At 39.6% G+C, this 21,117-nt stretch overlaps 1 protein-coding gene across 1 annotated transcript in view; it reads right to left on the minus strand.

Moving 5' to 3' along the window:
* Positions 1-6,075: 6,075 nt before the first annotated feature.
* Positions 6,076-21,117, minus strand: part of lrmda (leucine rich melanocyte differentiation associated) — a 283,768-nt gene continuing 268,726 nt past the window's right edge. Inside the window, exon 7 of the mRNA XM_084093122.1 lies at positions 6,076-8,099. Within this exon, the coding sequence (XP_083949248.1) occupies positions 8,020-8,099 (80 nt within the window). The 3' untranslated portion in view covers positions 6,076-8,019. The remainder of the gene's footprint in view (positions 8,100-21,117) is intronic.

Genomic DNA, 21,117 nt, shown 5'->3' on the forward strand with positions numbered 1-21,117 from the left:
AGTCTGTATTGTGAACATCAAAATTACTCTACCATAAAATTAAAGTCAGTTCACTTTTACAGTGTTGACAGATGGGATGACTTTGAGCTGTCTCCATGTCCATATGTCTTAACAAGTGAAAATGCCTTACTTTTTCTACACTATTAGCTGCCCCACAAAAACTTAAAAATGTTGTTTAAAAAAAAAAAGATTGCTCTTAAGATTTTTTTTTTTTTTTAAATGAACACTGTCATCATTTTATTTTTTTCGTGGAACAAAAGATAACTTGAAATGATATTATATAAAAGGATATTTTGGGAAATGTCAAAGTCTTTTAGACAAATTACTTGTAGAAAAAAAATTATATAAGAAAAACTAAAACACTTTATCCTAAAGGTTACCCTAAATTCTCCAAGATTATGCTTTACAATTGCATCCTTCACCAGCAGGCAATATGTGCCAATATGCATGCCAGTATGTTGGTTACTAAACCAAACGACAAATAATATATGTATGTTTCACACTCTACAGATTTTTCCTTTCATATAATATAATCAACAACGTTAATTATTTTTTTTATTTTTTTTGAGTAGATCATTTCATGAACATTACATTACACACCTAAAATAAATCTAGACTGTGTGAAAATCTGGTGGATAGGGCAAATCATGCACATCACTGGTTTTGAGTAATCTTCCCTCCTAGTCCTGCTATGAAAATGTAAGAAAATGCCAATATTTCCACCACCGTCTTATGAATGCTTTGATTTTCAAGTCAAGCATATAAAATAACAGCTTTAGGCCTAAAAAAAAAAGGCTTTAACAAAGGGTAAACCAATAGGCCTGAGGAATTAAAGGGGCATTCCACCCATAGGAACATTGTTTTTTATTGAAAGTGGGTCATATATGTAGTCGAAATGTAAAATAAATTTTGAATTTGGTGCCTTCGTGACCGAGGAAAGACAAAAAATAACTTCAGGACGCATTTGTATGAAAGACAACAACTCCCACAATGCACCACATTGCACAGCTCCGCAAGCCACTCCCACTAATCCAGAACAGCGCATATCTGCATATAAGAGAAATCACTCTTCCGTCTACAAGGCTAGCTACCACCAGAGCTTGAAATTCATTTCACACAAAATGTCTAGTTAGTTGGCGAACTCATTAGTGCATTACTCCTCGTTTTTATTTCTTTCGAAAAGGTGAATTATTGCATGGTACCGGGATGTTCAGTCAGAACATATGCGGTGCGAAACTAGGATAGTTCACAACACAAACGTCCATGTCCTCGTCTGATTCAGAGATTTCGTCCAGGCGAAATTGTCATCGTTGAAATTCTTTGCCGCAAACGGACTCTATCTCTGTGTTCGTAGCGGTTCGTAGTTGCATAGTGAGATCACCGGCGCCACCAGTCCGCCCTAACTCGAGCCAGTCCGGGCTCCTCGTCCGCGGCAGGCAGGTCTTCTGCCTCGGCTGCTCTTCGCTATAATGCGGCTTGTAAAGGTAGCCACAAACACCTGATTCAAGCATCAGACTTCCGAAATCCTCTTCTTCTATATCATATTGAGCACTCTCCTCCGCTATTGTCATAACTTTACATCTGTCTCCACAGCGCCTGTTAGCTTAGCTTCAAACAAGATGGAGGATATTGCTTTCAGTTTCAGAGAGTAAAGTCCCACCCACTGATCTGTAATAGGTCTGTAGCGTGAGCGGGTCCCGCCCCTGGGAAAGATTGGAGAGATGAGGAACTAGTGCTTGTAGTCTCAACAGAAATCCCCCCTCTTACACTTCCTCCGACAATGACGCAAAATGACGATTTTTGCGTCATTGTGGGAGGAAGTGTAAGAGGTAAATAACGGATTTCTCCCGTCTCAGGGGAACATGAGAGAGTGTTGCACGACCATTCAATAGTATGACAATGCAATGTTTCTAACAATGCAAAGCTTAGTGCAAATGGGTGGAGTGTCCCTTTAAGACAAAGGTTGAAGTACAATATAGATTTTGTCTATCATTGAAAACATTATATGAAAACTATTACCAACTGTTAAATCAAACCTTTAGTCGTAACAGGAAAAGGAAGAGTCTCAATACCAGTGAGATAAAAAATAATAAGAGCTTTATTTTTTTGAACTTTTTCCCCACCACTGCTTTTTTTTTTTTTTAAGTTGCCAGCCACTACCAGCATTTTTTTACATTTTCACAAAAATTGCATGGCCCCCATAATATTTTGTTATATAAATATCTGAACATGCATTATGCATATACAACGACTACAACATGCATAAGCAATGCTTTTATCGCTTGTTTCTGCTTTTTTTGTTTGTGTTTTGATCTGGAGATTCTCTACTCTTTCAGAAGATGTGTAATAGCACCCCCTACCATATAAGAGTGCAAACACGGAAAGCCGGAAAATTATGTCAATGGTGGGGAAAGAGTTAACTTCAGGGACAGACAAGACCAAAATAAGACCGTCATTTCTTTGGTCGTGTGTCGGCTATATAAAAAAAATGGGAATAAAATTCTAACGTTAGTTGTTGTCGTTGTCTAGGACATCTCTCCTCTAGCTAACAAAAATGTTTCAGCCTAAAAACGTGTGACATCGCTTAGAGCACCTTTAAGAAATAACATTGCATTTAAGTCATTTTTCCCACCGTGGCCGATATTAAAATCAGTGCGACATACTTTGCAAAAGGCGTGGGCATTGTTGATATGGCTTCGAGATATTAAATTAAATTCTTCCGTCCAGCAGAACAGCTTCATTTAGCATGTGACTAGCTTCGTACGATCATTCGCTGTACCCGAGCAAGGCCTATAGCTTTAGAGCACTGCAAATAATGGCCAGCGGCACATAGTATACAGTGCAGTTTTAGCTCACCTTCAAGCTGTAAAGCTGATTTACAGCCACATGTTATTATTTAGCATTATTCATCTTGCTGTCGGTTGCACATTGGAGGTTAATAGAAATGCCAGCATGTTCACTGATTTACTTAGTAAAATTTTCATCCCAAGGTTGGGTCTGAGTGATTGGACACTGACTGAGGAAGGAGGGGGTTCATGCATTATGTAGAGGTGGCTGATGTGACCTTGAGCCATCACGGCCCGGGATATATATTACAGCTGCGGCCATCTTTCCCAGACCCAAGATCCATCTGACGTAGTTAACAGGGTTTTACACAACATTACTGACGCTTTGCATGAGTTGAGCTCCTTTTATTTGGTCATTCATTTCAAGAGTGGTTGAACAACAACGGATGGGAAGCCGTTTACAACAGCCCCACCACCATTTGATTCGCCTCAGACAGACAATTAATAATCACAAAGCCACTGATACAGTGAGAAAGTGGAAGCCATAACCATTTATTATGTGCTCACTAGGACAGTAATAGTGTTGATGGACTTCCATGAATTCCACTGTTAATCAGGCATACAGTATATCTGTCATTTAACATGCACAAGACAAAATATAGACAAATATTAAATAGCCTGTCATCTGGAAACATGACCGATTGTGATTGCATGATTGATGTAAATATTTGAATATCATTCCCTTTGAGGGGATGTTTGGCATGTGTAGTTTTTTTTTGCAGTAATTTATGTATTCTGGGAAACATTTGCTTTGACTTCAGAGATCAGGTGGACCAGCATTTTCCCACAGTAGAAGGTGGTGCTGGATCAATACGCTGCATGTTAGTAAGGCTTTGGCAACCTTTAACATAAGCCAAATTGATTTATCTAATGCCCTCCATATTTTGAAATTACATTAGCGTGTAATCTTGTCTAGGACCCGACCATGACATTTACAAAACACACACACACACACACACACACACACACACTCACACACACATACACACACACAATTCTAATAGTGTTCAGAATTTAATAATAAAAAAAAGAAGTATTTTTTTTCTACACTTGAAAGTACGGGTCATCCTCTCTTGAGATGTTTAAAGAGAAATAATTATGTTGGAAATGATGGTGATGCGCTTGCCGATAGAGGAAATGATAAGGGAACACCATTCTCTTTTTAAAGCGCAGGGTCCATTCGAATATAATTGGCAGAGGAATTATTTATGACATTAATTGCCACATTATCGACTGCCTGTCAACTCGCGTGGCAGTTCGTCCATCTTTCTTACCGGCGCTGGCAAGCTCAGCCTAAAGCAGACTGACAAGCTAATTACACCATCTTCCCCTTCCATGACAAATGCTACTCATCTGAAACCGCGCCGGAAATAAAGCTCTTTCTCTCCCCGCCTGCCCTTTTCCCTCTCCCGTCTGCCCGGGCTAATATCTCCTCGTGTCTGTCGTAAAAGATGGAGCCGTGAGCTTTTGGAGAGCGATCTGCTCCCCGTCTCACCTCTCACTCATTCGGTTGGCATACGCTATCAGCGCACAGCTGTCAATCACGGATATATGCGCGCTGGACGCATTCTCATTTGCATTCACCGACGTCAGTCATTCTGAGAGAGTAGCCTAATAACTGATGACTACAGATGATTTCCCGCGCAGCTTTGACGGGCATCCGTGCTGACTGTTGGATAGTAGTGGTGTGCTGCTCTGATACAGCCCTGGGCTTTTTGATGAAACTCGGGGAACTACATACAACACACATTTTGCATGCTGCCCAGTCTTTGTCTCTTTTCTCGTTACTATTGTGATTGCTGTTAAATGTCATTTCTGAGGCATTCATATCAGAGAATGATCGTTTTCAAACAGCTTTCCAGAACACTCCTCCCATCTTCCATTGGTTGACAAACAGATAGTGGTGTCACATATCTTACCGCATTGATGAAAACAATGTTTTGTTTAACTGGTTTACTGTATTCCTTAAAAAAAGATACAGCTAGAATCTAAATTGACCTGTTATTACTTTGTTATTACTGTGTTGTTACTATGAATAATAGCACAGTTTCAAAAATTGTAAACCATGATCGTTGTGTAAATATCATCTTTTCATTCAGTTGATGCTGATTTAGGTCCCACCCTTTCCTTCGGGCCTCCTACCGAGGAGTGTTTCCTGAAGCCCTGCCTGAAGGGAGTCCCAGGTCAGAGCCTACAGGTTGCTCTCGACTTCTCACACCTTAATTAGTCCCCGGCGTGCGCCTTTCCTATCTCTCTCTCGAACACGTGTGTGTGTGTGTCAGCATATGTCTTGCCGCTGCACTTCCGCCCGCCTTCTAATGCTGTTTATATTTGCGGAGCTGCTTGAGATGAGGCCCTGACGAGGATGGGAACTGACACTCACCAAACTCGGTATGTCCCCAAGCCAGCTCCAGCGGCTCGGGTGCTGTCAATTCTGGCTACATCAGCGGCAGTGGCTCAATGGCAGCGTCTCTGACACATGTCACAAAGTTTTAAATGTCTGTTCTTTTCATGGGGATGGTTGGGTGAGCCAGCCGGGGAAGAGATGACATTTTATGTGGTGGTGGTGGTGGTGGGGGGGACTTGTTGTGGCTCCTTCTTGCTGCCTCCACCAGCTGTCAGTGCCACTTTTCTCAAAACATATCACAACACCGACAAATAAACCTTGTCATTTAGAAACGCCCGCACTAGTGACCATGCTCTCCAGCAGTACGACAGGAGCGAGGCACAAGCATAGTCTCATAGGGCCGAAGACACAACTGTACTGTATAAACACACACACATTTAGAAGAATATTCTCATTGCATCGTGTCCCTCTCAGACACAGAACGCACACACTTGGACCGACATGTGCGTAAGGCACAGACGCACTCAACCTGTGACCCACAGTCAAACCCACACAGCCAGTGCACACGAAATCATTTCACTGGGCTATCTTTGACCTTTCCCTGTGTGCTTCACATTGCCGAGCGCTGCTCCGGGTACACATGCTTTCTTTCACATCTAAAACCACGTCTCTCATTTGCCAGGCTAATTTGGATGGCATACTTGGGAGGCCGTTTAACACACGGCAATTAAGCAAGATGGTGCCAGGCAAAATTATGACATTAATAATGAATGCTTACAAGAAAAACAAAGATGAAACACCAATAAGATTCAGTCATTTAGAAATAATAATAATATACACGTATATAATATAATAAAATTGAATAATTGAAAGAACACTAGATTTTCCCCCAGACAATTTATTTATTGCTAAAGACAGTGGATTAACACAGGAATCTTTAATCAAAAAGGTAAACTAAAAGTAGCTTCATTTTCCATCATCCTATATTACATACAATACAATATTTCCAGTACACACGGTAAGACTATAGAATTATATATATGCGTAGTTTAAATTTTTTTTTTTTTGCAATTCACTTAAATAGTCTTGCAGTAAGCAAAATATTTTTTCAAAAGTACAAATACTACATAGTCTGTTTAATCAATATGAAGTCATAAAAACAATATGTATAATCATTTTTTTGTAATCATACAATGTTCCAGTAGTTTTAGATGGTATATAGCATGTCATACTGAGGGACATTGTTTGACATATAAAGAGGATCTATACAACAATCAAACTAATCTCAAATCTCACATCAATAATATTGATTTTAAATCACATCTTTAAAACTGCTAATCTTTTGCATTTCCACAGTAACACTTGATTAAATATAAACTTAACTTTTGTTTGCAGAGGATCTTTGGATAGTTTTACTGTATACAAACTTCAGCGCAAGAACTGAGCTTGAAATGTGGAATGTAATATTTAAGAAAGAAAGAAAGAAAGAAAGAATGAAAGAAAGAGTGTGACACAAGAGGCAGCAAAATAAATTGGACGAACATAAAACATTTATCATCCTCACTGCACCTAATGGAGTTGATGTTTCAAATATTTGCCCACTGCTAGTAAATTCTGTTGCCAAACACAGCAAAGGCCATTATGGATTTTTTTAATTGATAAAAAAAAGAAAAAAGCAATCATTAAAATAACGTGAGTATGCCCAAAAACTGCACGAGGAAACAATCAAAAAGACTGGAGAAAGTTGTTGACTCCCCCCTCACACATACATACATCCACCTCCTCCATTTCCACTGCCAGAGCTGCTGTCTTTCTTTGCTCTCTCCCTCCAGAGAAAGAATGAAATAAAGCAAAGCTCATTACCTCTTTCTTTCACAGCTCCTCCAGGCTCCGGCTCTGCAGCAACTGCCCCCGCAACACACAAACTTCACACACGACATGCACACGCACCTCACAAACACGCAAACATACACATGCCACAGAGTCAAGAGTCTGGCAGGGCCTCAGCTGAGTTTCTGATAGGACTCATGCTGGAAACATTCAATAGAGCTTTGGATCATTAACACATAACATAGATTTATATATGATCCAAAGCCTTGTCTGTATATATATATATTAATAATAAAAAAAACCTGGAAAATATGTTATTAAAACCTCGATCATGCCTTTTAATTTTTAAGCTTAAAAAAGGCAAATAAATTTAAACAAAATTAAATGTTGTGTTTATCTTTAAATTCATTAGCCTTTTTTTTTATTTTTGCACTTATTTGGGGGAACAAAAGCATCCAATGACTCAAAACTGACATTACGCCTACAGTAAGGGACAGAAAATGACATGGTTACAAAACCATGTAATAAGCTTTACTTTTAATAACAGATATGTTAAGTGTAAAACATCAACAAAAGAGACACTTTCTCCCCGATGTTTCTCTTTAACTTTAGCTTTGACTTTGAGAGGAGCTCATCCTGGGCTTCCGAGTGGGCAGCCTGAAGCCTCAGGTGGGACCTTTGACCTGGGGAGAGCAGCAGTTGGACCAGGCAATCCATCATAGAGCCGCGGCTGTCAGGACGAGCACTCAGCCGCGTGTGTGTCTGTCACCGCGGCATAGCGGGGCTGCTTAAAGGCAATCATGTCAATCTGGATGGCACTGCTCAGACGGAGCGAGAGCGATGGGAGGTGGCAGGGAAGGCACACTCAGCAGACGGCACTAGAGGGCTGTGTTTGGCTGCTTAAAATGTGTGTGGCAACATGTATATTTATAATAATATGCGCAGGATATCTTTGTAAAGCCCCCTCGCACGTCTATCCACTGACCCGTCTGTCAGTCAAAGCTGGTCATTGCGGATGAATCGATTGCCCTCTGAGTGCTTCCCGTAGTAGACATAACGGCACTTGGTGAAAACTCCTGAAAGTGAGAGAGAAGAGCATGTCAAAATGACATTTAACAACAACGTCAATGTCAAAACAACTCTATGTGAATTCTGCGGTGTACCTATGAGATGATGTCCTCATGTCCTGTTTGGACTGTTATTAGCACAAAAATACAAATAACTATCAGGTTGATATTTAAATATACCTTCTAACTGAATGATAACTGATTATGAAGGACTTACATGACATGATAAATGTTTCATTAAGCCTGAAGTATACTTCGACGCAATGTTGGTCATCAGGAGAGTCCGCAGACATCTACACACACCGCGCAGACTTCAACAAGGCAAATAAAAGGTGTACAACAGCGCATGCGCAAGATGAATGTTGAGACAGAAGAGTCCACTAAGTGGCAATACACAGTTGTGATGTACTGTGCAGTAATCCAAGAAAGAGTGACACAAAACAGTAAACAAAGCAGTATAACTGTCTCCATCATTTCCCTCCATCCCTACCATCTCCTACTTTTCTTATGAAAGTGATATGTGAATGCCAAGTATGGTAACCTATACTCTGAATCTGCATTTAACCCGTCCAAGTTAGTGCACACATTAGAAGTAGAGAGTAGTGAACACACACCGCAAACCATAAACACCCCACATTTGCATTTCAACATTTGCATTTCAAGCCGACATAATACAAGCAGATCAGCAATAAAGTGATTTTTTTTATTTAGACACAAATCAATACTTTTGAAAAACGTGTATTATGCTTATGAATCTGTGAACCAAAAATATGTTACAGTTCTCTGTTACCATTTATCCATCAGAAAACGTTTGTCAGTAAAGTACACACACTACTGCAAATATAAAACCCAGAATCTGTCTCTAGAATCTGTCATTTCTCACTCAAATTTCTGGCATGAAAGGTGTGTCGAGGGAGACAGTGCATCCGTCTAAAGTCTGAGAACACCAGAGAGACAACATTTAGCCTGAGGGCATTGTCTAGACAATAACAAGCCAAGAGATTGCTTTCTTCAGAGAGAGAGAGAGAAAGAGAGAGAGAGAATAAGAAAGAGAGAGAGATATGAAACTGTAACGGTGTAGATCAACAGTGAGCTCACTGTACTGATCCAATGGTTGATAACATGACCATTTGCTTCATTCATTGTCCATCATACATTGTCCAGGCACTCTGAAGGTGTGTGAGAGACACTGTGACAGGCCCTGAAAGGAGCATTAACACTCCTACAAGGCAAGAACGCAGATGTTTAACACAGATGACTATTTTTAATATGATACACTGTGTGAACTACAGAAGCCCTAAACCGCAACATAAAAAAAAAAAAAAAATACATAAAAAAAAATAGATACTAAAATTACGATACGATACTAGATCTAAAATTACGAGAATACAGTCTAAATATTTAGAGATTAAAGTAAAAAACATTAAGAGAATAAAGCAATATTTTAAGAATAATTTCAAAACTACGAGAATACAGTCTTCCGTAGAAGTTCTTTTTTCTTCTTTTTTTTTTAAGTAAATAAATGCGCTTGTGAAGTCGAACTGCCTCGGACATGGATCTAAATATTATAGTAGCTTCTTACTTTTATCTGGGCTTTCAACAAAAGGAAATTCTACAGGTGCTAATCTACCAACATGGCATTACAATTTGTCTTAGGACATTACAAAATATACTGCGCCGGATGGAGGTAGCCAGCTTTATATCTGAGGAAATCACGGGATCCGGCCAAATGATTGATACAGAATGATGCACTTAAAATGTATCCAGAAAGGATTTACGGTGAAGAGGGAGACAGTACGGTTACTGTTTAGTGTTCTCGACCCAGATGGCGACCTATAGACCTATAGACGAAGACTTGAGGTACCACAGTCCTGGTCCAAACTTTATGGTAATGACATTGCAATATGGTTTTACCCGCAACACCACCATTTACCTTGTGCAATGCCATCAAACTACATTTACCCAAATGTGTAAATGTTGACTAAAAGAGTTATAGTAGTACTAAGCCAACCTGATGGACGGTGAAAGTTTCCAACCCCCTGTTCTAGTGTGATACTACACTGGCGGCTGGCGCAGGACTGCAGTAGTCTTTCACGTTACGTCAGTTAGGCTACGTTTGTAATTTTTACTTTAATCTCGAAATTGCTACGACTTTCTTCTCATAATGTTTCGACTTTATTCTCATAATGTTTCGTCTTTAATCTCGAAATATTTAGTTTATTCTCCTTTATTCTCTTATGATTTTTATTTTATTTTTACGGTGCGGTTCAGGGCTTCCGTAGTGAACCTACCACTCACTCCTGTAGATCCTTTAGAAGTCCATTCATTCATTCATTAAAACAAATGAACACTATGACACACACACACACACACACACTGGTTCACTATCTTTGTGGGGACTCTCCATAGACGTAATGGTTTTTATACTGTACAAACTGTATATTCTATCCCCTTACACTAACCCTACCCATCACACAAAACTTTCTGTATTTTTACATTTTCAAAAAAAAAAAGAAGTATATATTAATACATTTTCCACGTGGGGACATTTGGTTCCCACAATGTAAGTGATTTCAGGTTTTACTTTTACACACACACACACACACACATGGTCATTCATAATGACGTAAAAATGACATAACTAAAATGGCTGTGATGCCTGACCATGCCAAACTTGTCGCTACAGTGTTTGACTGCAATGCCCAAGCAACTAACCATAAATCCTTAGCAACGTCCAAGCAACTTTAGGACATTGCTAAGGATTTATGGTTGGTTGCTAGGGCATTGCTAAAGATGTCTGGATGGCCCCTGTGTTGTTAGATGATTGCTAGGACCTTGCTTGACAGTTGCTAAGGTGGTTTCTGGGATCTTCTATCCCTGAAGATGTTACTAGACAGGATGTTAGAGGTGTTGCTATGGTGCTTAATCAAAACAAAACTCATCATCAAGCAGTGATTAATGGAAAATTAGCAAAGATTAATCTGGCTACACCACATCCTTTCTCCTTCTAAGCACTGAGACGGGTCATAACTCATCGAGCGTGCGAGTGTCCGTTCCCTTATCTCATACATCAACAATATATGTCCTGGCAAACCATATGCCAGCGATAGGAACGAGACCGCAGCGTTTGTATTGTTTACATCTTTTTGCTTTGCTGAAAATGCTAGTTGACTGTGAGGCCTATAGGTGATGTGTCGAGACAGCCCAGTCTGAGTGTGTTAAAGACAGGATCGTTCTGACATGCTGGCAAGAGAAAGAGAGAGAGAAATAGAGCCGCTTGATGGATGTGGCAGACTGCAGCTAGGTGTCAGCGCTTTAGTAAATGAGGCAAGGACAAGTGGCATTAATGCTGTCAATGATCTCCTGACAGGAAAACAGATACCACGCTTGCCGCCGTTTTTAAATAGACATCAAGTGCATTAATGACAAAAAAGGGCAGGCTTCAAACAAAGCGTGTGAGTGATGGGCAAGCTGCGGCAGCGCTCCGAGCGCGCCACTAACATAATCCGAAAAGACACTGTCAGAGCCGGAGAGAGACGGGCCCCGGAATCGCACGTACTGACAGTGAACAGAGATGAGGACAGAGATACTGGTGCCATATTAGTGCCAAGCATATTCCAACACCAGTCTGGATCCTAACCAAATCTGACACTTTCCTTCTCCCGTCGCTTCAAAGTAGCCGCTCCTCCCCTCTTCCTCTCCTTCCCCCACAACGAACGAGCGATCGGCAACCAGCCTTCTCTGACGTGTCACTCCAGTCCCGCGCTCTCCTTCCGCAACGAGTTAGTGGCGGCCCGCTCGTGTCAGCCCGCAGGCCCGGACACAAACTCAGTCAATCTAAATTTGGACTTTTGTAGTCGAGCGACGCTCATTTTCCCTGCCATCCTCACGAGTTGAGGTGATCCAAACTGTGAAGTGTGAGGAGATGTCTGTTCGCATCAGATCAGACGTCTACACCGGTGTCAGCACCCCCCCCCCCCCCCCCTCCCCTCCCCTCGCTCTGCGGACAGCTCTGCCAGTGCAAGTACTTGTTCTGAGGGGGTGACAGGGTTTTTGCACTCCAGCTGCTGCAGTTGCCCTGAGGATGGAGGTACCGCTGCTGGATCCCTGTATGCTCATTCTGACTATCAGAGCGCTGATTTGAGGAGATTCTCGTACACTTCACCTCACCAGGATATAAGACTAGCCCCAACCGCAGTGATATCATCCTAAATGCTGCAGCAACCCTTCAGTGACAGTGAAAGAGATCACATTAATATCGAAAAGCATTATAACCTGACAAAAAAAAAAAAAAAAACTTGATGCAGACAACATGCAGGGAGCAAATATGTCGTCATGTGACAAGAAAACAACCATAGAACAGGAAATAAAAATCACAGAGAGGGCCCTGTAGACCCTCAGGACTGTCATTATAAGAAGACGATGACTATTATTATTTCATACACATTTTATTTATTTACTTTTACTTTTTCAGATAATAAAATGAATAATAAAATAATACATAATACAAATTTTGAATGAAAACAATATTCAATGTTTTGATTTCTTTAAAAAAAAAGGTAAAGTTATTTCAGGTTGAGTACCCAGAAAACTGATCAAAATGATCCAAACATTTTTTTGTTTTTTGTTTTTGTAATTTCAATAAAGTATAAGAGTATTTTAGGTGGAAGGAAAATATTTTACAAATTTTTGTTTACATATTTTGAATTTATTAAATGACAATTTTGGTTGAAAATGTTACTGTATAAACTAATAAATATACATGAATAATGTGCGGTATAAACACGAATACAAAAAAACTCAATGACAAACTCAGGCATTGTTTGTCATTGACCCTGTATGAGTGCAGCATCTGATGCGTTAAATCTAGCAGTAGAGAACAGCACGAGATTAATAAAGTGTGGCTCAGTTCAATGTCTGGTGCCGACTGAAGCCTGACTGCTTCCTCACATGTTCAGGGGCTTAACGCAGCGGTCAGCGAATGCAGCAGGTCTGGGAGATGTCCATCCTGTCCCCCTGCAGACTGACTTCTTTAAACAACCTCTTTGGGGAGCAGAGAGAGGAAAACACACATAGGCCTGCCAGGGCCAGGGAAGCAATGTTTAGCGTAAACTGGCAGCTAGGGTGATGCGTGATATAGTGCAGCCCTCTGCAAATTTTGCACACAGCAGCCAGCTTCCACAGCTGGACACTCCGCTTATTACATCAGGAAAAAAAGAGGAGCGAGAGACAAAGGCAGGAGAAAAGGTAAAATGCAGAAGCAGCTATTTCTTACATAACCTCTTAGTGGAAAGCAGAGTTTAGCTTGGACCCGTGGGGACGGCTGATGAGCTGATAGCTAATATAACAAAAAAACACTGTGTCAGGGCCTGTTCTTCTCTTTATTCCAGACACTCACATACAGCCATTACAGTGACAGATTAAAAGTTTTCAGGAAGCTAATGTTTCCAGGCTGCATATTCTGGCAGGGGAAAGGTTGAAAGCATAGTTCCCGTCCTGTCATACCTGGATGTTTCGTGAGGAGAGGAGGTTGTTTTCATGAGAGATGGAGGTGGAGACAGGACCGGCACACTCAAAGCTTATTAGAAACAACATGAGTCCTCCACAGCCTCTCCATGACCTACTATCACAGGCGGTGAGGAGAGCGCCTGACGTCCTGGAAATCTGCTGTCTTTGCTTTTCTTCCTCTGGCAAAACTCCGGTGAAATCATAATAGCCAACATTTATCACACCGCCAGCACCAGTGAGAAAAATGGAATAAAACTCACACACTATACAAGCTCGTTTTACTACTTGCACTACAACTAGTTCTAGAGTGTTTCCTGCACCTTTGCAGTGCCACCGCTGAATTGACAGTGCCAGAAAAACTACATGGAATTCTAGTTGTGAACATTACAAAGATAATAAACAGACAACACGTCTGTCTTTTGCCTAATATTTGTTGAACTATATTGGTTTCTGTATGAATATTTCAATGCATACAAATTAGAGGTTGATTGATTTTTATGAAATTTGATGATACTATAATAATGTGTTTAAAGACAGGAAAAATATTGTGTTGATACTGGTAAAATGAATAAATTGTGGCGCTTACCAATACACCAATAATAATCAGGAAAAAAAGATTTTATGCACAATTATTATTATAAACAAGACTGAAATACAATGGGACTTTTGAAATGTATATGCTTTCCCAGCATGCAAAACTTAATAGACGTCTAAAGCCAAAGAATAGACTGATTATCAATAAGATAACAAAAAAAAAAGAAAAAAGGAAAGAATAGTCTATTCTTGAGATATGGTTTAGATGTCTATTAAATTTTCACTGACAGCCCAAATTTTGCCTTGATTTAGACATCTGGGTTGTGTTTGGACAGCTATTAGACGTCTTTTAAACGCAAAATTGCTTGCTGGGATACTACAGTACTTCCAGTTGCTCACTCAAACAGATGAGGGAGATCTACAACATACTACAATATAAATGCTATAAAATAAACATTGTTATAATTCATCAAAAGTAGATCATAAGCAATCACTTGGCATAAATACGCAGTATTCATTGATAGCAAACTGCTCTGAAACCGTGAGCCTGTTTTTACTTTGAACGTGCAGCACTTACGTTCTTTTCATTAAATCACTGCCTTTTGAAGTTTAATACGCATTATGGCGTATCACGATTCCTGTTTTTCTGTGCCCTCTTAAATAGAGAATTAAGACTTTTGAGTCTTAAAATATCATTCAAGACATTTTATGGCTTTTAAAGGGACCTTGATAAAGCAGAAGCACAGCAAAACCAGTAGTTCAGTGCACACATCTCAAAAACACACGTTGATTCTTATGAGTCAGTTATGTGAATCAATCAATCAAAAGACTCACAAACTCAGGAATTGTGTTCTTAAAATGATGGCACCCGTAAGGCAACCAACTTCATGAAGGATAAATCAGCCTTTAGTAGCTTACTGATATGACTGGAGACAAAACTGTAAAACCTTTTACTCTCAAAAAATTACACTTAAACGGTTAGTTCACCCAAAAATGAAAATTGTCCCATAATTTACTCACCATCAAGTCATCCTAGGTGTATATGACTTTCTTCTTTCAGCCAAACACAATCAGAGTTATATTAAAAAAATATATCCTGACTCTCCCACGCTTTATTATGGGAGTGAATAGTAAAAAAAAATAGCCAAAAAAAAGCACATCCATCCATCATAAAAGGGTTAATAAAGGCCTTCTGAAGTGAAGTGATGCGTTTTTGTAAGAGAGATATCCATATTTATAACTTTTCAATCTATAATCACTGGCCTCCGGTAGTCTAGTTCCGGCGAAAGATTGACCTCTGACCCGACGCATGACGTATTGATGAACGTGGAAGCGCAGAGGATAGAGCAAAACAAAACACTGGTCATGAATTAGAAGTCTAAAAAAACTAAAGAAATGTCAGAGGAGCTTGAGTTTGTTACCCAGCCCAGTTTGTTTGAACCTGCTACTCTCACATAAGCTTACACTACTCCTACATCGGGTCAGAGGTCACTCTTCCCCCGGAACTAGACTCACGTACGGCCGTTGCCAGCCAGGGATTGTAGTTTATAAAGTTATAAATATGGATATTTTCTTATAAAAACACATTGCTTCACTTCAGAAGGCCTTTACTAACCCCCTGGAGTCGTTTGGATTACTTTTATGATGGATGGATGCGGTTTTTTGGCTTCAAAATATAAGTTAGTATTCACTCCCATTATAAAGCTTGGAAGAGCCAAGATGGTTTTTAATATAACTCCGATTGTGTTTGGCTGAAAGAAGAAAGTCATATACACCTACAGTAGGATGGTTTGAGGGTGAGTAAATTATGGGATAATTTTCATTTTTAGGTGAACTATACATTTTAAAGGCTTGGAGAACTGAAGAAAAAAAATCCAAAATCTATTGAGCTCCTCTAAACAAGGAAAAACAAATTCATCAAATGGCTGCTGAAGTGATATGCATACAATCAGCTTCTCTCTTTTCAAGGGCCATCAATATGTCAAGGAAAGACATATCCGAAGGATGTAGCTCTTAACATCAAGGTTATCTATTCTCTGCTCCCTCTTTCTCAGAGCGTTTTCCTGTGCTCTCCCTGTATCCCATGCTCTCATCAGCCCTGCAATCAATCAGGGTAATAATGTTGTGGGAAAAAAATCAATTAACAATGCAATTAAACTTTCCTTATTATCTTACAAGCTTGAAATAACACCTAAAGGGAAGCTGGACCGACATCCGCGAGGGTGCGAGAGGTTGAGTTATGGCTGTGAGCAGCTGCAGCCATGAGCTTTTGCTATTATATGAGCCTCAATATATCTGCCTGAGTCCCTTTATCAGTCTGCAGCAACATCCTGTGATGGAGTCCTCATTATCTGGCCTTACAACAACCGTCTCTGACCTACAGCTGTTGGGGCTAACGCGTAATCAGGTTGTTTTTTCAGGTAATGCATTACTTGTCAAATCTACACTATAATGCATCCAAGTGCTTCAGTGGAATTCAGCTGTACTTGCTATTTGTAGCTGATAAAATAACAGGATATGTGCTCTGTCCTGGAAATCACTGGTGCAGCCTTCAATGAGCATCTTGTTTTCTCTTTGTTGGACACGAGAACAGAAAAAAAAGACGAAAACTATCATGGCAATCTTTGGTCAAAACATTCAGGGCAATTGCAATCGTTGTGCAAATACACTTATGCCGCATTAAAAAGTCAAGAAGCATATTTCCTTTGCATGCAAACTGTCTGGAATAAACTTTTACACAGAAAAAAATAGTACTTCCAAAGTAAAAATTCCTGCAAGCCAAGCATAGCACTGAAAGAGAGAGATTATTAATGTTACTTTTAAAAGTATTGCTCCCCACCACCGCAGACCTACACCAACATAGAAAAGCCTCAAGAGTCTTTTGGACATGTAAATAGCACCTGAATTATCATCTTTGAAACACTTGCTGATGATAATTCATGACTTTAAATGTCACAGTTCGCTGATTTTGTCCACAGATCTTTAGAGTTGTTATTGGAGACAACTGCTATAAAGTCGAAGCTGTATTTATATGATTTTTACAGCCACGTCTGTTAACCAAAATAAGAAACTACTGCTGGCCTGCCAGAAGACAGTTTTAATGACATCCTGAAGGCAACGCTCTGCATGTTACTGCATTCACTTAGAGGTCAAAGACACAGATAATAAATATGAGGAACCAGCAGAGATGAATATCCACATGCACTGTCAAAGAGCAGCTGCGTTCCCCTGCCTCCGCTCGGAGCGAGAGACGCTCAACGTCCTGAGAAAAGAAAGAAAGAAGGGAATGTTGGAGGATATTAAATTAGTACCCTGGATAATGTCACTTATTCAATCAAAAGGGAGGCTGAAGTTGTGATGGTGTACTGGGCCGCAGTTCAAATGGAGCCATATGCAGCTAAAGTGGACTGGCTTTAAGCCCAAAGCCTCCGATGAACCACAAACTACTGACCACTCCTGACACACATGCAGATGTGTGGCACTGAAAGGATGAGGCTGGTTTTCATCAGCACAGACATGAGAAAAACTCGAGACACAGAGACGTCTCACTGAAGTATGGGTCAAGAATCAGAGGCATCAAAAGTTAAGACAGAGGCTTGTTGTCTTCGGGGGAAAATGTGCTCATTCGCAAAATACAACTGAGCTTCGAAATAAAATAAACACTTTAGCATCTGTACTTTACTCTGGAAAAATCCTCAAGGAACGTCGCTCTGAATCTGCAAAAATGTAGGAGTTTCTACTCAAAGCAATGGAGAAAAAGAAGTCTTGAGTGTGTCTTTGAGAATGTCAATCATCTGTTGGGAGCAACCGAGGGAAGCTAAATTCATAACTTACCGAGTTAAACTGACATTTGTTCTCATGCAATAAAAAATATTTAGTCCATTAAACATAAATACCTGTCATTATGATGCATGCACTGGATGCAAGCCTCCCCATTCCCCACTGATGTTTATTACAGCCAAACAACTGCAGCGCCTGCATGTTTTCAACTTTAGCGTATTGATTAAACTTTTAAATGGTTGCCATATAACCCAGGGACATCAGGAAGATTAATTTGCGTCAATGTTCATCTGTAATTCATTAGCCATTTATACCCCACATCCACATGGGCTATCAAGAAAATGCAGGCCATTTTTCACTCGAGCTCAGTCTTGGGAATGGGAACTGAAAATTGCACCGCATACAAATAAGACCGGTGGCTTAGGGAAAGAGAAAGCAGCTAAAAATGCTACCAAGGCCAAAAACACATAATTGAACCAGTATTCCTAATGAAACTAATGCTTCCTCCATGACAGTGCCTTGTAAGAACACTACTAGTATATTCATTTTAGAACAGGAATATTGCCATAAACTTTCATTTAATGTGTTGAGCCATTGGAAACTTTCATATGCTTTATCATCAAACTGAATGTTGTGCACATCTTATTATCTGATATACTGTAAATGTGTTTTTGCATAAAAAAACAACTGTTGATTATATGGTGATCAAACATGGTCTAATGTGTGTATATGACCAATTCACAGGATTATGTGCAGTGATGAGTATAACAATAACCAGTATCGGTGAGTAACTAAAATAGCTAACTAGCATTTTCAGTAGCGTCACAGTACTTCAGCTGTTTTAAAATAGCTTTTCCAGTAATAAGCTACTTTTCCAAGCAAATACTGTTTTTAACGTCATATTGTTTGCTCACACAGCTTTACGGCAGATAAACAAATACACCTTCCTGATTTGTCCTTTCTTTCTTATTTAGCGTTGGAAAGTCTGCATTCATTGATTTATTGTAGAGAATCAGTTAGTTTGGACAGTTAATAACAAGATTCATATAACATATTATAGTTCTTTGTTTTATAGTCAACGATGTAGTTAAATGCTGCTGTTCATTACTGATTTTCACTTATATATATGTAGCTTTCCAACACTAACAATCATCTATTTCATGTTCATTTCCACATAGTACTGTGAACATCTGTTGTAAAACAGTATATTATATACAGTATATTCTGCTGTATCATTTGTCTGTGAGTTTTAAGACTGAGGGTTAGGTTGATACATTGAAGGTGGGGGTCTGAACAGAGTTTCTTTGTCCTTGCTATCTTTACTGTAGCAAGTCTATGGCATCCACCGATCTGCCGGAGGGTCTCATGCTAATAAAGTGATGTGAAATATCATTACAAATTTATTTCCAGAGTTTTTCCATTAATTCTGCAAAAAGCCCAGAAGATGTATAAAAAAACTTTTTATATTTACCCAGTTCTCAGAATATTATTGGCTGTTTGGGTGAATCTCATAATGCTTGTCATATTTCACATTTATAAATTATATATAGGACATTTTTGGGACAAATTAAGATTTTTTATAATTATAATTATATATTTGTTAAATTTTTATTTTTATTTTTACATATTTTGGTTTGAAACAAAATGATGATGAGAAAATGATCTAAAAGAGGCTTCGTAATGTTTCTGTTTTTCATGTTTTGATTTGAGCGAAATTTGCCCTCGCTGTTTTCTTGACAGGTTCACCTGTGTATTTTCTATCAAAACCAGATTCGGGCTTTCATGAATTCCCTGGAATAAAGATCTTTAAGTCAGTTCTAAACCTAAAGCAACAAAGGTAAACATGATAGTCAAGCATGGATGAGGTCTGGCAATGAGAAAAGGTTGAGAGATTTGCTCTAGCTAGAGGGCCTGTCAGGAGAAGGCAGCTAGTTCATGCCTCAAAAGCTCTGATCAATACCAGCTTGATTTGCCACATGATTTTTTCCACCCAAGCAAAACATAATCTTGATATTTTGTTGAATTGCCCATAGTATTCTGCGCTACAGGCCTTTCATATAACCAGAGCTGTTGATTGTACTCTATTTCACCCTGCAAAATAACCATTAGCCATTATGCAGTTTTAATGGCTGTCCGTTCAATGGTGTTAACCTCCACACTTTCACTTTTAAGAGGACACAGCACTGCAAAAGCACAAGACCCTCATGAGATTACCACAATCAAATATTATGAATTGAAAGCGGCAGTATTCATTAATGAAGTCCTCAAACGGCTCACCTGATAAGGGCCTATCATTCTTTGTACTCCAACTTATGAAGTTCAAGAGGAAATTGAATTCTGGAGGACATAAATTTTGACTGAAGAAAGAGATTATAGCAGCAGCCTAATTCAAGTCTGGTGAAATTAATTTCAATGACATTTATTCTACATAGAGCAAGTGTGCGCAAGGCACACAGTGGCTCTGGGCTCTGGAGATAAGGGGAAGTCATTTGAGGTTGGGTGCTCCAGCAGTTTACAAAGCCTTAATCTCCTTGGAACAACTCATGGTCTATCATAAGGAGACTTACATGCCGGCTAACAGCCATTCGGCGTCTGAATTTCCCCTGCTGGTTGTGTCAGCACGAGGGATGGCTTTGGCACTTCCACTGTAAAAGACGGATTTGTACGAGTACATGTCAGCGTGGCGCTGTTGATCGCATTGAGCGGTGAAAAGGTCTCGTTGGGTGTGAGGTCACAACAGAAAGATGCCACACACTAATTAACCATAATCTTCATATGACCTGATTAGTCATTATGATTTAATAACCATTTGTGTCAAGGACATTAAGTGTGATTTGATAAGAATGAAGTATTACAGAACGAACATTTTCTGAGGCTGACTGACTTTAGTCATCATTAGCAAGCGCTTCCTAATTAAAAAGAAAAGCTGATAAGTCATTCAGACCTCGATAAATTGTGAAAAGTTTGCTGATTTCAGTAATGGTCCCATTAATAAGGCTGATGGGAAAGTTGCTCATTTCAAATTGAATCCAAGTGACATGATTCAATAACAATGTGGTGGTAAATTAATCATCGCGGAAAGATCGCTGCACTTTTTAATCGCTTTGACACTGGAGGTCGGCTCGAGTTAACGAGGGTCTAAATCAGTGAGCAGTAAATGTTAATTATCCACAACAAACACCAGAAGAAGAAAAAGAGTGTGAGA

This window comes from Abramis brama (genome assembly GCF_963993115.1).
Source record: "Abramis brama genome assembly, chromosome: 19".
Lineage (NCBI taxonomy): Eukaryota > Metazoa > Chordata > Actinopteri > Cypriniformes > Leuciscidae > Abramis > Abramis brama.